Genomic DNA, 18598 nt, shown 5'->3' on the forward strand with positions numbered 1-18598 from the left:
ATGTTGCATGAATAGGCTTTACAACATGCGATCGTATCTACGCAGTTCGAGTGGAATTTCAGTCAAAGACAGCAAAATTCTTTCGTATTTCATCTTCAAATATAATTCGAAAGCATTCACTGTATATGTGGCTTTTGTTTAATCCTGGGTCTTGATATCCGACCCTCGCCGAGCCGAGACAAAACGCAGCTTGAGTGTAACGATTTGTTTACGCAATGTTTTCTACGACAGTAGTCGGAAATATCCGTATTTTTTTTTGTGCTTTTTTATGGAGCAATCGTAACGATACGGCCTTGAACACATTAAACGGCGGTCTACCTATACGCAAAATCAAAGCGTCGAACGCATATTTTGCTGTTTCATTTGCTAATTTCGCTGCCGTAATCGACTGCCTCGAAAGGTCCTTGCAATTTTAAAGTATAGAATTGTCAGATCTCGCTGAAATTTGCACTGTTTATTTGTGTAATGTTAAGGAATATGTGCCTAAATACCCGGCGCGGACGAGCCATTTTTGACAAAATTATATGGCTGCATTTCCTCCGCGAAGATAGGAAATTGTTAAACTAAACTACAAAGAAACTGTAATGATAAGTTCGAAGAACAATGCACAGGATAAACCTTCGACTCATATTTCATGCAAAAACGTCGATATCTCGAAGAGACTTTGATTTAATTTCCATGTTATTCACATGGTCCAGTCTTTTTATAAGCACCAGGTGTAAAAGTTTTAACATGTTTTTTCCATGTTTTTTTTTTCACAGTGTTTATTCGATGAATTGACATGTTATTTACATGGACCGTGGTTTTTGTTACAGGATTTTCTGTGTTTTTTTTTTTTTTTTTTTTTTTTTTTTGGCGTTTTACTTCAAATATTCACGTGTTTTTTACAGTTTTTGAGAAGAACATGCGAAAGGGAAACAACTGCTGTAAATTATCGTTTACAGTGACTTTACATGTTACATGTTATTTATATACTTTGTAAATTTTCAACTTTTCCAGTGTATGCAGTAGGATCCGGAGAAGGATCCGGAGCAATTACCTCAGACGATGTAGAAGGATCCGGAGCAACTACCACAGTAGATGTAGAAGGAGCAACTACCACAGCAAATGCAGTAGGAGCAACTACCACAGCAGATGCAGTAGGAGCGACTACCACAGCAGATGTGGAGGATCCGGAGCAACGACAACTGTAGATTCAATAGCAGAAATTACCACAGCAGATGCTGTAGGAGCGACTACCACAGCAGATGCTGTAGGAGCGACTACCACAGCAGATGTAGAAGGATCTGGAGCGACTACTACAGTAGATGTAGAAGGATCGGGAGCAACTACCACAGCAGATGCAGAAGGATCCGGAGCAACGACAACTGTAGATGCAGTAGGAGCAACTACCACAGCAGATGCTGTAGGAGCGACTACCACAGCAGATGTAGAAGGATCTGGAGCAACTACCACAGTAGATGTAGAAGGATCGGGAGCAACTACCACAGCAGATGTGGAAGGATCTGGAGCGACTACTACAGTAGATGTAGAAGGATCGGGAGCAACTACCACAGCAGATGCAGAAGGATCCGGAGCAACGACAACTGTAGATGCAGTAGGAGCAACTACCACAGCAGATGCTGTAGGAGCGACTACCTCAGCAGATGTAGAAGGATCTGGAGCGACTACCACAGTAGATGTAGAAGGATCGGGAGCAACTACCACAGCAGATGCAGTTGGAGCGACTTCTACTGCAGATGTAGAAAGAGCAACTACCACTGAAGATGCTGTGGGAGTGACTACAACAGCAGTTTCAGCGGAAGCAACTACCACAGCAGGCGCAGCGGGAGCAACTACTACTGCTGGGGGAAGAACAGTTGTTGCTGAGAGAACAATAATTACACCATCAACCATCGCAGTTTCAGAAGGCTCAGCACAGAGCTCTTAAGCTACTTCTTCCTTGACAGAAAAGATAACCACAACCACAACACGTATTGAGAACGAAGACAGTTCAACAAAGGCTGATCCCTCTTCTACTAAAGTATCATCAACTACAAACACCATTATGCCTAACGGATTAGGTAAGAAAGGTTTTGGTGTTTTTTATTTCTAGATCCTGCGTGTTGGACGGGTTAGTGTGTAGTGTTTGTGAACTTTTTTTATTAAAATTACTTTCAATACATGTTCCAATAACTTTTCCAGGTCCAGAGGTAATCATAACCTTGAATGTTAAGAAAGCTTGTGTTTCCAACTCGTTTGTACCATCTTCACAACAATACAAGACTTTGGGAACAGGGCTCTCGAACAGTGTAAGTAAATGGTACATTAACACAAAAATAATGTGCCATGGCCATTTTTAGCAGCCAATAGGTCAAGATTAAATAAATTTGAAGTCGGATTTATTTCGCCCAAGTTTCTTTAATAAGTTGATAGGCCTACATCAGTTATTCCATGATTAACGAGCTTCAATGAGCTTCAATATTTTGACTCAGGGGTATATTATAATGCCTCAAAAATGCAGTTGTTTTATAATAACTAAAAAACAGCTCTTCTAAGGTAATGTAGCGACGATCATCTATACGTAGCTATTAAATTCTCCAAAGTTGAACTCTATTCCCTATTGCATGAAACATTGTTACTTTTCTTTTAATCTTTGGTTTCCTTTAAAAAGGTACGTCGTTTGTACAAGACACTTCGACTCAAGAATGCCCATGTTACAAGTCTTAACTGTGCATCCCCAAACAACATTCGCGCAATTGTGAACGTTACGTTTGGCACTGGACATCCAGCAGGCACAGACATCGAGAAAATGCTGGAAAACGAAATAAAAGACGGCTCACTTTTTGACATTCCAGTTGACAGGCTCAGAATACAACGTCACGTTTAATTGTAAGTATTTTGTCTCCTTCACTTTTTTTGATGTAGTACTATACTGTTTCTGCTTAATAAATTTCGTGTGTCTTCATTGGTTTCCACTCAAGAAGAAAGCACACATGCAGACCAATTGGCATACATACCAGGCGCTCTTTACACACTACAAACCCAGTGTTGCAGGATTAACTAAAGGGATTAACCTGCTTTGACCTGACTGACTGACTGACTGACTGACTGACTGACTGACTGACTGACTGACTGACTGACTGACTGACTGACTGACTGGCTGGCTGGCTGGCTGGCTTGCTGGCTAGCTGGCTGGCTGGCATACTGGTTTCCAAACCTCTAAACCACTCAAAAAGCAGGCGCAAAAAGACCAATTGGCAGACATACCAGGCTCTCTTTACACACTAAAAACCCAATGTTGCAATGGATTGACAGGATTAACCTGCTTTCACCTGACTGACCGACTGACGGTCGCAACGGCATTTTGAAACCACTTACAACCATAAGGACTGGCCCCACGTAAAACAGAATGTCCTGTTTCCTCGAGACCTTTCATGTTCCCCAAGCCAGCGAATATTAATGCTAGGACATTGCTCATTAATTGCTTATCGGAGGCAAGCGTGGCCGAGTGGTTAAGGGCGCTGTTGTTGTAATCCGGAGGTCACCGGTTCAAGGCCTGCCCTTGCCACTAACTGGATTTGTTTCTCGGTTGTCCCGAGTTCAAATCCTCGACCACGCTTTGTATATAGCCAACTGGTCTGCCTCCTGCCAGTTGGGATTTTTAACCTTGTTATGTTCATTTATGAATTATTTGTTTCCTCTGTTTCAGTGGCATGCCTGTAAACTAGCTATCTCGTTGAGATATGAAGCTAAGTGCATGACCACTATAAACACATATTCATTTATTTTTTTTATTTTTATTATTCACATGCCAGTTCATTGTTTATAACTTCAATTGCACATGCGTTATCACCTTCCTCCTTCCAGAAGACTACACATTATTTAATAAGCCTGTTTTCTTTTAGTCGTGATTTTAGGTTTTGAGATCGAAGCTGGAGAATGCGAAAGAGTGTGCTGCGGTGCAGGTGGTCCTGTTGTTATGGTTCAAACGTGCACTCCGCCAAACCGGTGTGAAGGAATTGGAAATTCCACGAAGGAGGAGAACGGTCACTGTCCAGGAGAAGGAAAAGATACTTGCCAAGAACAAAAATGCGGTAAGACTTCATAGGCTTGATTGTCCACAGCGTACTTGCGGGGCCTATCATAGATTGGTTTTTATTCCAGTGGCCCTAAAATACAATATAAAATTGATCTTAAGAAGCGTTTTGGAGGGATTCAATTAGATGGAACAGCCTGGCCAATGTAGTCCATGAGCCAAATTTAAAAAGGGGCCTAAAAATAGGTTTTCGTAGCACCCCCCTTAATACCTAGTGAAATTGGTATCAAATTAAAGCTGAAGGTCAGAATTTTCTCAATCCACTTGTTACCAGGACGGAAAGTGGTGCATAAGGGAGATATGACATGCTTTTTACGGGGGGAAAGTGGAGATAAATTTTGCTTTGTAAATACAAGTAATGTCAAATCTCCAATACAAATCGCAAAAAACACACCTAAAAGTGATAAAGATTTTTTACAAACATTTAAAATTAGTATTTTGTCACATTTCACACTTTTCATTTTTTTGCTTTCCACCCGTTGCCATGGAAACCGTAAATAAACCCATTCCTGCTATTTTCTTGATTATAAAAGTCGTTTTCTTATGTTTACAACCCAATTATTACGAAAAAATCAATTGTTTTTGTGTTTTCCCCTTTTATTCGCCTAAGCTTGTTTGTACCACAATGTATTTTAAGCCTTTGTCCCGTCATGCACTTAGCAACAACATGGCAGGGTCCGCCATCTTGGAAATTTGCTGAATCAGCAGAAGGTGAGAAATTGCCTCTTTTTTGCAAAAATAGCCTCCTAGCTATTGGCCGCGGCCGCATTCGAGAGTTAACTGGGTTAATTTTTTAGAAACCCGGTTAAAAAATTCCACAAAACTTAACTAGGTTAAATTATGGTTACCAAAACTAACTCGGTTAAATATTTTTAGCGGCCGCCAGCTCCACAGGCTGTGATGGAATTAGTTTGCTGTGGGTTCCGCGGCAACTGCCAAACAAGGCTTGCCTTGCTTGGTTAAGGCTTGCCTTGCACAGAAGCTTGTACTTGCTCTGAAAATTGCATGAACAGTGCAACCGGCTTTAAAGATGGAGATGACGATGTTAATGACGACGACGAGGGTGAGGACAAGTAGATAAGCACTGGACTCAGGCTATGACTAAAACATATGGCATAAACGGACTCTTGCATGTAGAAAAATCCCTTTTAAGACAAATATCGGTGTTGGCTATTTCTTGTTGTTAAATACTGAAATTTGTAATTTGTTTGCAACATTTAAAATAAAAGTTATCAAGAACATGTATTGCCAAATAACAGAATAAAATGTAGTTATCTAGAAACTCAGCTTAACTTATTTCGAAACTTGCTTTGTTCCTTTGCTCCTCTTTAGTGTAACCTTAGTTTGACATTACATGCATTCTGGTGTTGCAAAAACAATTTTTATAAGCCATTAAGTAGAAAGTGAAGTTTTAAATATGACAAGAGGCGCCTTAAGAAATCATGTGAGCCTATCTACGTCCACAATTAGTGGCCATTTTGCGAAAAAGAGACAATTCCTTACCTTCTGCTAATTCATCAAATTTCCAGCATGAAGGACGCTGCCGTGTGTTTGCTAATTGCATGATGGAACAAAGGCGTATCATGTATTGTGTTATCAAACAAACTAATGAAATTACAAGGAAAAAAAACACAAAAAGAAGTATTTTTGGGGCTAACGGGCTAGTAATCATAAGAAACAGCATTTGCAATTAACGAGATAGTAGCAATGGGATATATTCATGGTTTCCATGGCAACGGGTGCAAAAAAGGCTGGTCACAAAATTACGAAAGTATAAAATATGTCAAAATACTAATTTTAAGTGTATCTGAAAAAGATTGAGACAACTTTAGGCGGGTATTTCGTGATTTGTATTAGAGTTTTTACATCACGTGTATTTACAATGTAAAAAGTATCCCCACCTCCCCCTCGAAAAAAACTTGCCCTATCTCCCTTATGCACCATTTACCATCCTGGTAACAAGTAGTTTTAGAAACTTCACACCTTTAGCTTTAATTTGATACCAATTTCACTAGGTATTAAGGGGGGTGCTACGAAAATCCATTTTTGGGGTCTTGGCTTATGGACTAATGAAACAGTTAATGCACCAAACTTGACGGCCTTTAAGAAAAGCCTGCCGTCTGACCAAGCACTTAGCAAACGATGCTAACTTTGACTTTTTTTGTATCTATTTTTATCCATAGCATTTAAGCCTTACTTTAATTTGAATAGTATTTATTTATTTTGTTAAGTACGGTAGTTATTTATTTTAACACTCACGAGAATCTTCAGTATTGAAGAAATATGATATTGCTGTTCAGAAAATCATTTCCGTATTTACTCGATTTAGCGCTGCGGCGCTCTTTAAATTTTAGTGTTTTTTTCGAGGGCAGCGCTTATTTGAGGGAGGCGATCTCTTAAAAATTACAACATTTGCAAATGATATCAAGAGAGAGCCATGAAATATAGCCACTTGGAATAATAATAATAATAATAATAATAATAATAATAATAATAATAATAATAATAATAATCTTTTATTAGGAAGCCTTCATTCACTATTCACTAAATTTCGTTAGTTGGTTAAGATTGAGTTGTACCGTCCTTGTTTTTCTTAGTTTGTCTCCTTAAACAATTCAGTCTGAGGCGTTTATTCGAGGGCAGCGCTCTTAAATATTTTTGCTTTCATATGCTGCGTTTTATCGATTAAATACGGTATCTAAATACATAATTCTTGTCAAGAAGAGTTCCAGAAGTCCTTTGGTTTTCTTAGAAGTAACTGTAAACAGTACTTCATGTAGCTCAACTTAGTCTGTAACATTTTATAAATATCTTTCAGGTGGTACCGGCGGCAACTCGCCAAGCTTCGCAATAATTGCTTTGTTGACGATCGTGTCTTTCTTCAGGTGAGAAAAACTGCTATTATTAAAGAAAGAACGTTTATCGTAGTGTCACAGGAATGTTACAAATGGAAAGGCAAAATGGAGTTCAATACACAATTTTGCAGAACACGGAATATGCATGGCTTCGTCTTTAGTTGCATGTCAGTTAAGTATACACACCAGGGACGTAGCTAGCCTATAGGCCCGTAGGTCCGGACCTACAAATTTGTTAGCCCACTCATATTTTCATGTACAATGGAGAGCAATTCAGGCTGAAGCACTTTCAAGATGAAATAGAAAGCAATGTGCATTGTAAATATCGCAAATAAACTTTCACGATGGGTCAAGTCTCAAGCAAGTAGAAAGTCGGAAGACCTCTAGAGTAGCCAAGTGATAGGGTATGTGTCGTCAAAGACAAGTGCGTTTATATATTTGGCAATGAGTGAAAGTTGGCCCATTCTTTGTAGTAAAATATAAAAATTTAGCTAGTGCTGTGAAATTGCAATTTTGAGGGTCTTTATCGGTAGGATGCCCTCGAACACCCCCCCCCCCCCCTCCCCACCTGCCGCATCCCCCACCTACATCACATACATACATACATACATACATACATACATACATACATACATACATACATACATACATACATACATACATACATACATACATACATACATACATACATACATACATACATACATACATACATACATACATACATACATACATACATACATACATATACTTTATTTATACACGGTAAAAACATCAGTTACAAAGATTAAAACACACACAAAAAAACTGATTTACATGTTTGCCGTGTGGGAGCACGAGGGAGACATCAGGCAATTGATAAATCTTTTAAATTGGCTAGGGGAACTAGCAGCTCTGACATCGTGGGGAAGACTATTCCACAACTTTGCCCCACTGTAACAGAAACTTCGTTTTAAAAAAACAGTACGGGGCTTAGGTAGAGCTAACTTGTTTTCCTTGTCTCTAAGGTTATATTCTGTGCTGAATGGTGTAAATAGGTCTTGTAAGTACTCCGGAGCTTGTTTATTGATAGTATTAAACATTAGTTTCGCTTTAAGCTTTTTCCTTCTGGTAAAGAGGGTATCCCATCCTAGCTTTGATCGTAAGGCGGTAGCACTAGAAAAGAAATCCGACTTCGTAATGATTCTTAAGGCGCGATTTTGTAACTTTTGTAATTTATCAGCTAGTTCATTGCTTAGACCATCCCACACAGGATAGCAATAGTCGAAATACGGTTCGATGAGAGCTCTATATAGCAAAATAGCTGTCTCTTCGCAAATGAATGGCCGTAGCCTTTTAAGAGCACCTATACCAGAGGAAACAACCCTGGCAATCTCATTGACATGTTTGGTCCATGACAAATGTTGGTCAATGTGGATTCCCAGCGATTTAGTGTGGCAGACTCTATTAATCTGTTGGCCTTCTATATGTATATTTGCTGAATGGTCGGCGGTATTTGCAAGCCTCTGACGCGAGCCAATAAACATAAGCTCGGTTTTAGCAATATTTAAACTTAATTTATTTACCGTCAGCCATTCGTGAAGGTTGACAAGTTCGTTATTTATTGAATGTTCTAGTTCGGGTAAGCTATTGGCGGCAATGCTATAATGCTGGTATCATCAGCATACATCCAAGGGGAGGCTTTACTCAGACAATTCGGCAGATCGTTGATATATATCAAGAAAAGGAGAGGCCCAATTAAGCTTCCCTGTGGGACGCCACAGGTAACAGGGCGCGCGCCAGATAGCTCACCATTAACTAGACACTTTTGTTGGCGGTCACTGAGATAAGAGTCAAACCACCTTAGGGACTTTTGATCAATTCCATAGCAAGCTAACTTTCGCAAAAGAATCTTGTGGTCTATTGTGTCAAAAGCCTTTTTTAAATCTATAAATACCACACCATTAATAAAACCGTTGTCTATATTAACAGACCAGCTGTTAGTGGCTTCAAGCAAGGATGTAAGGGTGCTATGCATTGATCTAAAGCCGGATTGACAGTTAGCTAGCAGATCGTTAACGTTAAGATACTCATAAAGTTGTTTGTACATTAATCTTTCAAAAATCTTAGCAACAGCAGGAATAATCGAAATCGGTCGGTAATTCTAGAAGCGGCCAAGAAGAAGCGGCCTAGAAGCGGCCAAGCCTACAACTCTTCAGAAAGCTGGCTACGCCCCTGCACACAGTGTTATGTTAGGAGCAGAAGGAACGAAAGTTTAGTTTGATTTGAGGAATGTTGACTTTTTAGTGGGATATGGAATCCTGGGTTGTTTTTCCCCTGAGGAAGGCAGTAATATAAATAAAACCGGATCGAGGTCAATAAGGTCACCTTACAAAATTTTAGAGGATTTAAAAACATAAAGAAATATATAAAGAAACATTCAAATTGACTGGTGAAGGGTTTATGACCAAAGCCTCTCAGCGAAATGGATGGCCGTGTGGTAAACTTTATTTAAAACACACCCTTTCCCTGACAAGGGGCGTGTGGAGTACAATAAGAATTGAAGTAAAAAAAAAAATTAAAAACTATTTGTTTCTTGAATAATTTAATGTATATTACTTATAACTAGACTAAGGTGCTAATTACTTAAACAAAGCTAGAAAGCTAGATAAAAAGAGATATCGAAAAACTTAAAGGGAATTTTGATTTTTATGGAGGCAGACAAGACTGATCCTACCACCACATTTCTCGGGGCTTACCGCTGTATACACATAGCACATAGCCAGAAATTCCGAACCATAGTAGGCGTGACATACGTCATTATATCCAATGCGCTGATTGGCTCACGGCTGTCAAGAAAACAAGTCACGCCAGCGCCGGCGCTGACACGCCAACTTTCAGCCGAGAAAATAAAGATTATCTGGCAAATATTTTCACTTGTCTAAGAAGATTTCCCTGAAATAAGCTCTGTAGAAACTCTACTGACACGTTTCTGTTTTCTCCGGTCCGATTTCGTACAATGAGAAGCCTTTTCAAGCGGTTTTGAGCCGCCGTAAATCAGATCAAAAATCATTTTCGATCCGTGACCGATATGTCACGCAGCACGAAAACCCTCAGGGGAATTCAAGTCCCAGGCTCTTACTCTTCCCTAAAAACGCCGAAAAGAGCCTGGAGAACAGCTTGAACTATTTTTGTGTCTAGTGCGAAGCGCAGACACTAAGCTATAACGCTAAAATTTTTCAGTAAGTACTTCATATACGGCAAATTATGACGTCATACTAACCAAATTCCACTGAGATTTCTAATACGTGACAGCGTACACGAAGTATTTTACAGAAATGCTTCTCTGCGTAATAGTAATCGATAATCACTCGTTTTGCCTTCGTTACCCCTTCGTTATTCCTTCGTGAACAACTGATAAAAACGTAGAACAAACGGAACAAGTCTAATTTGAGATAATTAAGACATTAATTACGTCAACAAACGCCAACACAATGTATTGCGCTAAAAATAATAAATTCTCGGACGTTTGAAGACTTTCGTCTCTTCATTAACGTTAAAACTGCCGTTAACAGACAGCACGCGCAAGACCCTGCATTCAAATGGGATGAACGTTGACTTTGATTTCTTGTGACAGTGCAAGCGCGCGCTTGCGGCGAAGATGCATTTTAAATTAATTTAAATGTACACGTGCGTGCTGCCTGTTAACCGAATTAGAATTCTCTACAACTATAGTCTATGCCGACAAAAACCTAATAAATGCACTACCGTGACCGAGCAATACAGTAATGCACAAAGCTCAATAAAGCTCAGCACTAGACACATGTACGCAGTGCGGACCTATTTTTCAAAATGGTGGCTAGATTTGGTGATGAAAACAACACATACGGTGAAGAAAACAGCTCGCGTTCGTCAAGAGTTTCATCCGAGCGATTTTGAAAGTGTGCAGTCAAAGATGGACAATTTTTGGGAGATTTCGGGAGTTTTATAAAGCAAAAACCGCAATGAATTCAACTCGAAGAGAACCAAAAATTATCGAAAACAAAAGTAATGGATGTGGTCTTCAAGTTCTGCATTGGAATGGAGATTCTAATCTTCAGCAAGAGAGAGCATCCCAAAGCAAAGATCAGTGGTTTGCATAAACAAGACATAATATACAAAGGTTAGTATGGCGGATCCTTGTTAGCATTCGTAAATTTTCAAGTGGAAAAAGCCGCAAGAATTTTACTTCGCTAAGCTACAAAACCCTTTCCAATTCTAAACTATTACCACATCTGAAAAAATTTTCATCGGAACAGTGAAATTCAAGCACCTCGTTCTTTGCAGCGATCGACTGAAATACGATATCTATATATTTTTCTTTTAGAAACCTGAGAGCACATGCAAACACAATTGTCACGCTTCGTGGGGGGTCGCGGTTCGGTCGTGGTTCGGAATTTCTGGCTATGAGAGGACCATCAACGTCATAGTTTTACTACTTATAGAGGTACGCACCATCATAGGTCTACATTCATAGCCTTGCTTATCACCTTCATGTCACATCAAAGGCCAAAAATTGACTAATCATCATCATCATCATTTTCATCATCATCCTCACTATGCTATCAAGCCAGGCCAGGACTGAGTTGTGCGTCGGTGCACACAAGCTATAGTCGATAGATCTGGAAGTTTTGTCCACGTGGCCTAGGCCAAGAATTGTTCATGGGCTTCTTAAAATAACACAGCCAGTGGTTCAACTTTACTTGGTGGAGCTTCACCTCCGACAGCAACAGAAAAGCTAATTACCATAAAACTAAATACACTTGTTATTCTCTTTTTTTCTCTTCAGAATGGCAGTCCATTAAGTGCCAAAAACAAAAGTATAAGTGATGGTGAAGATTTCAGCTGATCTCGGCTGATTATTGCTGAATGTACACAACTGGGATCTCAACTAGTAGAGATAGCTTCGTTTATAGATAAACTCTGTGTAACCTCCCTTATTTTTGACGACGAGTACTGACCTAGGAGGGTCTCAATGGGGTGGTGGCTTTTACGGTTAACGGTTAAAATTTGGCTGTTTTACGGCTAACGGTTAATTTATTTCGATTACGGTTAACAGAAGTTAAAAATTAATTTCCATTGTTTTAAAAAGTTAAAAATTAATTTCCATTATTGAAAAACATATTTTTGGTCTTAGGACCATTCTGGGACGATGAAGTGACCTAGTCTGTTTTATTTAAAATTACTGACCGTTTTTTGCGGTAAACATATTTTACGGCTAACGGTTAAAACGTTCCGATTTTTACGCCTAACGGCTAAATTTTTGGCCGTTTTACGGCTAACGGTTAACCCCATTGAGACCCTCACCTAGAGGATACAAAATGTAATTCTCTACTGTAAGCTGTCGCGTGTGAACGGTATATACTAAATAAATAGATCGGGATTGCAGAGATGTGTGTTCAAAAAAGATGCTTATGTCCTGCAGCCTCGATGAGCCAGTGATTTCTGAACTCAGTGCCCACGGTCAAGTAGGATATTTTTGTACTGAATTCCGTTTCTTGATGCCTCTGTAACAGTCTAAATTGATTCATTTAATTACTCACGAGTGTGCTGTATTTGTCCGCTGCGTAACATATTATATTTTGATCGCTAGATAAAGCAAATCAGTTCAGATTAAATCGGTTCCGTTAAAGAATATAGCCTGTAGTCGATTAAAATCTCATGCATTTGTCTCAAGTTTTCAATAGTTTACTATTAAAACAATTTTATACCCTGTAGTCCTTTATTGAAGCGATTTTTCTTTCACAATTTCATGGCCTCGACAGAAACTGGTTTCCGCATGAATTAAAACCAAAGTGTAGTGACGTCACCGGACGGCATTAGAGCCAGATGTGTTCAGACGTCCCTTCTGGCGAGTAGGCGAGCAAAGAGGGATGTCTGAAATTCAGGCTAGGTTTCTGCCAGCATAAAGATAATCAGCTGTAAAGAGGTGTGCGTGTGAAACAAAATCTGAAATATTGTTCTTGAAATGTGCAGCACTTTTATATCTCGCTAGCTTTCTCTTGTCAGTCTTGTAAGCCTCAGATCATAAGACTTGAAAGTCTTAAAAAAGAAGCTACACAAGAGAACGAGGTGAAAATTCGCCGAGAAAAATGTACTGGAAAAAAAATATAATTACCGTTATACCTCGTGTAGTCGACCGACAAAATATTTCTTATCATATTCTGATTTTACCCTCAAAGTGACAGAATCCTTTAACATACTTACTTTGTTAACAATGGCTACTTTCATCGCAATCCTTAGGCTAATAGAATGGTCCCTATCTTCTTCGCAATCAAGGAGCTCTCTCCTCCGCAGAGGCTCCTTCAGTGGAGGGGAAAAAGCGAAAAAATACGAAACTTATACTTTAAGGATAATTGCTCAGGCCTGGAATGCATTGTCCAGAGCAACTAGCGGTAACTATTTTAATACTTCAAGATTAAGAAGATAAAGGCTGAGATTAAGGCTCGCCACACGGTGCAAAATAGAGTGCATAATTTGGCCACCTTGCACAGCTATTTTCCATTTCCTCCCTGTTTTCTTTTTTTAAGAAAAGTTTTGTGCAATAGTCTCGCAATATTAGTACATCTTGTAAAGTGAAACTGAATATATCACGATTAATACAAATGCCATGGAGATTTTACAAGAAGGCACATTGCAGGGGCCAGCCAGTTTATGAAATATGCATGGGTTTGCTGCATTCAGGTGCCAGGTGTCCGTACTGTTGAAATAGATAATTGCACAGAAACAAAATTCAAACTCTCAACATCCGATATACAATGTTTTGTTTCTCTTCTATCTTTATACAACTTCAGCAAGTTATCAACATACAATATCAAGAGAACAGGTCAATTTTCTTCTTAATGTGCTTTTTTCATGTAAATCCATGCCAATTTATGAAGCTGAAGCAACCCGAATCATGCCAAATTTCGTATGATTTAGGATTTTAAGTATTTTAGCTTAATACTCTTGCCTATGTCCACCCAGGGAACTCTCAGTAGAAAAGCCTTTATCATATTTTCTCGATTTAACGTCGGGTCTCGAATTAACGCGTGTTTCAGTTCAAGGGGGTGTTGTAAATACCCCCCCTCAAGCTTTTTTTTTATTTTGGGGGTATGAAAAGCTGTAGTTGTGATGGCAAGATATATGACCGTCAAAAATAATGTATAAAACCCCTTTTTGATAACCTCCAGGCTCGAAAAAACTGCATGAGCCAGATAAAAGCAGGGTCCACCAGGCCAAGTCTGAAATAAACGCTGGGGGCGTTTTATTTAGAAAATAGTACTATAAGATTGCAATTACGTATGCTGAGAATATCGACCTAAACGTAATAGGCTCAATCACAAATGTACAAAGAGAAAAATACAAACGTATTGCAGTCGCTGTTTTATTGATATTCATATGAATATTCTGTTCACGTCTTTTTAAAAATTAATTATCTCAACTTGGAAGACGACTATCGACGGCGGTAAAATTAGCTAATTATAATAATCATTCCTACTGCCTGCGGTTGGTTTTAATAGATGTGAATGCAATGTTATCGCCGACAAATGAAAAACAAAATGCGTAATAATGGTAACTTGTCAATTAATGTTGAAATCAAGCTTGGAAATATTAAAGAAGTTGCTCGTAAAAAAGGCATTTATGCTGTCTTATACCGGTACTTTCACAAAACGCTAAATAACTCATTTATATCTACATTTGGCGCCAGCTAAGCTTGACAGCAGTAAAGAAACTAGTAAATGTGTTATTTGCAATCTGACAGCTGTTGGCTTATGTTAAATCTCCCATTTTCTGACGACAAACAAGTTAAAAGCCTAATCAAGTCATGTGACTGGTAACAGTCGCTACCAACCAATGGTATCATTTATTATTTTGTTATGGTGATTGAAGTTGGACGTTTCTCAATTATATGAAACGCTTTGAATACAAAGGATCTTTTCTTGACATAGAAGATACAAAGATGAATATTATTTAACTCACAAAATGATGCGAGTTCGAGCTTCAACGGTTCGAAGACGCCGAGCACAAAGTGCAACGACTGCGCTACAGAAAGAGAAGGATCTTAATAATAACAAAAACCAAAATCATGGCTCGACGCGGGTAAAAAAGAAGTCCGTGCAATGGGCTGACGACTTGGATTGCGACATTCACAAAGGCCCTCTGCGAAAATTCAATTCCGATAGCTACTTAGAGTTCGATAAGGCACTGAGAAAGCTGACCAAAGTTTCGAGTATACTGGAAAGATCGGCAACGCTGGAGAAAGATTTTGAGGAAGATTTACAGAACATCCAAAAAAGGCTCGAGACGGAACTGGATTTGAAAACCAGTGAGGAGCCCACTGAAGGGTACATTTGAGAAAGGGAAATTAAAGTGCAACAATGTTTTCTGGGGAAAGTACAACCATACCAGCCTTTGACATCTAAGCTCCGAGACCATTCTCCTCCTCTCAACTAAAAAGCTGGAAATTCGATTTAAAGAAAATAAAATTGACTTTGAACTGTGGCGGCGAATGTCAACCACCAGCTTAAAAACTGAACAGCAAATACATAGCTTTAATTGTAAAAATATCTTGACCTGAGCAAAGTTCTTCTGAAAGAGTCACCCGAAGGCGCTGTACCGTAAACTGACCTATCGTTATGAAAAAAGATTATTCGCAGAACTCGAAAAGTTAAGGAGTTGCGTTATTTAATTTACTAGGACTTAAGTGCCAAAAAGTGTTGTTCGTCTGTTTATCTCATGAGGATCACTGAAGAACCGCGTAACATTTGCATTACAGTAAATTATTCATATTTGATGGTCGATGAGGCGAGATTATGTGTGGCCAGGTTCTTGTGTTCTTTGTCGGCTTATTAAAAAAATGACAATCAGCAATTTGTCAATTCAATGCAGAAAAATGATTTTTTGAAAACTGGTTTTGTCATTTCACAATTTTAGAAAACGTCTCTCGCAACATTTGTCCGCGCGACTTTTTCAAAGACGGCCGGAAGTTTTGATTCATGAAGCTTTTTGTTGCTCGAAGTTGCTCGAGGCTAATAGTAGCAATCGAGTCCTAATGTATGTAGATTAAAGAAGAAATCAGTCGAAATCAGTGTGGTTGCTTTAAGGACTAGGCAAAGTAAGAGAATATTATAATGCATGTACATAAAATGCAATCTTTTAGGGACTTTTAAGGGGACCTTTAAAATCTGTAGTGTAATTTTTCAACTTCGTGCACTTAATTCGATTCATTTACTTTGTTATTAAATATTCCAGCATTTCATTTTGAAATAATAGTCTTGTTTCCTGCTTATCTATTCAGTACTTAAATATAAATGTTTTGATATATTTGTATCGCAAATGTCATAAGGCAACTCTCAAAATACGCCGCGAAGGAACCTAAAAAAGGTCAAAATACCTTTAAGAAAAAACGAAAATCTCGCAGTTTGTTCCCAGTTACTTACAGGCATCTTCACTGGGTTAAGGATCAACCGAATTTTGTTTTCGAGCGAAATTGAAAATGCTAATTAGTTGCGACAGAAACGTCTGCTTTTCCCATACATAACAAAACGAATGCTTATATAAAAGCGGCTACTTACTTTGAAAGGACGTAGAAACCCCCACCCCTGAAAGGGTTATCAAAGTCAGCACCCAACGGAAATTCTCCGTGCTCTTCTTGGACGTTCTTCTTGGATGTTTTCAGTAGTTCACCGTGGAAGCATTGGGTCGAATTAAGAACTTCGTCAAACCGACTGCCAAAAAAAGAGATCGTACGTGAGTGCTTGTGACGTTAAGTGTAATTGCCTTCTGAAATTGTCTATTGCCATGGTTTCTCTTATTGCTCTTTTTATAAAATGTTTTTCCCCGTTTAGGGGTACATTATTTTTTCCTCCTCCGCTTAATTAATATTCATGTTCAGAGGGACGGTCTTACGTCGTGGATGTGAGAATTAAGAACTCGGCAGACTATAAACAAGGCAGTTGTCGTAGTATTAGTATTTAGGTAGTGATGTTGTAGGAGGAAAAGAGGAATTAAAGAGAGTGCATGGAATAAATCAGATTTTAGACAAAGGAACAGTCTAATTTTAACTCTGGGTACCCAACAAATCAACAAATGGTGGGTAGATCCGTATGGTCGAATTCTATTTGATAAGCGTTTATTTGAAATCGACCTTATTCTTGAGATAAGTTCTTAAACCACTGCCAGCAGGACCAAGCTCGGTCTTCAATAAGTGAGGCTGCAAACATACTTACAGTACGTGGAACCCCTTTAATGCGGACACCAAAGGTACACGCAAATATGTCCGTATTATCGGGGTGTCCGTATCAAGCGGGCTCTGAGATGAAACGTCAACGACACACAGTTTGTAAATATAAAGGCACGCCGGTCAGACACCTGAAAAAGAAAGTTGTCAAGCATCACAAATAATTATGCTCCTCTCCTCTAGCGCCGGGGTTAACCCCTAATAAAGGGCGCTCGGGAAAAGGAAGTTCAGGGACTGGAGTACCAAGATACGTGAACTTGCCCACGTCCTCAATGATTTGCTCTTTCAGGAGAAAAGAAGCCTTTTGGTTCGTAAAAAAGCTCGTGTTCTTATATTATAACCTTTTTTACTACCTTAGTAGCATTATGCATTCTCTTCTGTATCAGACGGCACGTGATTGGCTGAGTGAGACAGAAGTCCCATTTTATTCAAATATATAGATCTTCCAACTTCTGCGTAATGTCCATTGGGTGACTGTCAGCTGGCAAGTCCACTACCAGGCGCAAAAAAATCATAGGTGATGTTGGATATTCTTGATGAATCCTAGCCTCACATCAGTGTTGACAGTCGAGGAGGATGGATACTGCTCTGTATTGTGTGTAACCTGGAACGTTGTGCCACCGTATAATTAAACTATGAACCACACCTTAACCCCTTCAGACGAAACGTCATAATGCATCAGTATTCTTAAAATGGAAGGCCCGTCGGATCAATAGTCGTTTCTGGGAAACTACCCACCTACCCCTCCCCTAACCTAACATTAACACTGACTTCTTTCTTTGGGCAAAATGTTAGGTTTGGGGAGGGGTAGGTGGGCAGTTTCCCAGAAACGACTATTGATAAGGGCTGCGTCACGGGGATTTTGTGGATTGCATTGCGCAAGGATCGAATCTCCATATTGTTCTGAAATCTATGAAGACAACAAAAAGATGGAGAGATAGGACAGGCATTCAAGGGAATGCATGCTTAATGATAACGCCATGTCATGACCTTCCTATCCTAAATCGAGCTTGTTCTTCTCTCAGTCTTGAACTAATCCACTCCAGGATCTTGCTTGGTAGGGACAGATATTGAATGTCTCTCGCAGTGACCTTGAACTAGGGGGTCGTGGGGCGCCTTTTTGTTTTCGCGTGTACACCCAAAAGCTTTTTAGAGGGGGAGTCATTTAAAAATAAATGTCTTTTACCAAAATAAGGGCCTCCTCGTAGATCCACCACTGTCTCAAATTTCGGCAGTTGCAAAAGTTTCCTTTCTCGTAAATCTTTACCTTTTATTCTGTCCTTCCTTTTAGCGTAATTTCCTCCTTATCCCATATTTCCTGCAATGGGTCATGTCTGCTGTGACCATTGCATCGGCGTTCAAGGCTAAAGCGAGGTAAGGCTAAAAAAAGAATTTTAAGGTTAAGAAACCAAGTAAGTTTGTCGC

The 18598-nt window shown here is 39.2% G+C and overlaps 2 protein-coding genes across 2 annotated transcripts; both read left to right on the forward strand.

Moving 5' to 3' along the window:
* The first annotated feature begins 689 nt into the window (after positions 1–689).
* Positions 690–4024, forward strand: LOC144648207 (uncharacterized). The gene is made up of 5 exons (XM_078507828.1): positions 690–697; positions 1000–2063; positions 2185–2291; positions 2654–2871; positions 3888–4024. Exons 1-2 carry the CDS (start codon positions 690–692, stop codon positions 1928–1930), a joined length of 939 nt encoding a protein of 312 aa, XP_078363954.1. The 3' UTR covers positions 1931–2063; positions 2185–2291; positions 2654–2871; positions 3888–4024.
* On the forward strand, positions 3786–11874 carry LOC144649815 (uncharacterized). Its single transcript, XM_078509409.1, has 3 exons — positions 3786–4076; positions 6897–6963; positions 11741–11874. Exons 1-3 carry the CDS (start codon positions 3962–3964, stop codon positions 11754–11756), a joined length of 198 nt encoding a protein of 65 aa, XP_078365535.1. The 5' UTR covers positions 3786–3961; the 3' UTR covers positions 11757–11874.
* The last annotated feature ends 6724 nt before the right edge of the window (positions 11875–18598 follow it).

The sequence above is a fragment of the Oculina patagonica genome, chromosome 4 (genome assembly GCF_052425735.1).
Source record: "Oculina patagonica isolate OP01 chromosome 4, crgOcupat, whole genome shotgun sequence".
NCBI classification, from domain to species: Eukaryota; Metazoa; Cnidaria; class Anthozoa; order Scleractinia; family Oculinidae; genus Oculina; species Oculina patagonica.

What these genes read in the sequence shown, in the direction of transcription:
- LOC144649815 (XM_078509409.1), top strand. Translation starts at nt 3,962, where the DNA reads ATGGTTCAAACGTGCACTCCGCCAAACCGGTGTGAAGGAATTGGAAAT. An exon ending in TTGCCAAGAACAAAAATGCG is followed by an intron (nt 4,077 to 6,896) that starts GTAAGACTTCAT and finishes AATATCTTTCAG; the next exon opens with GTGGTACCGGCGGCAACTCG.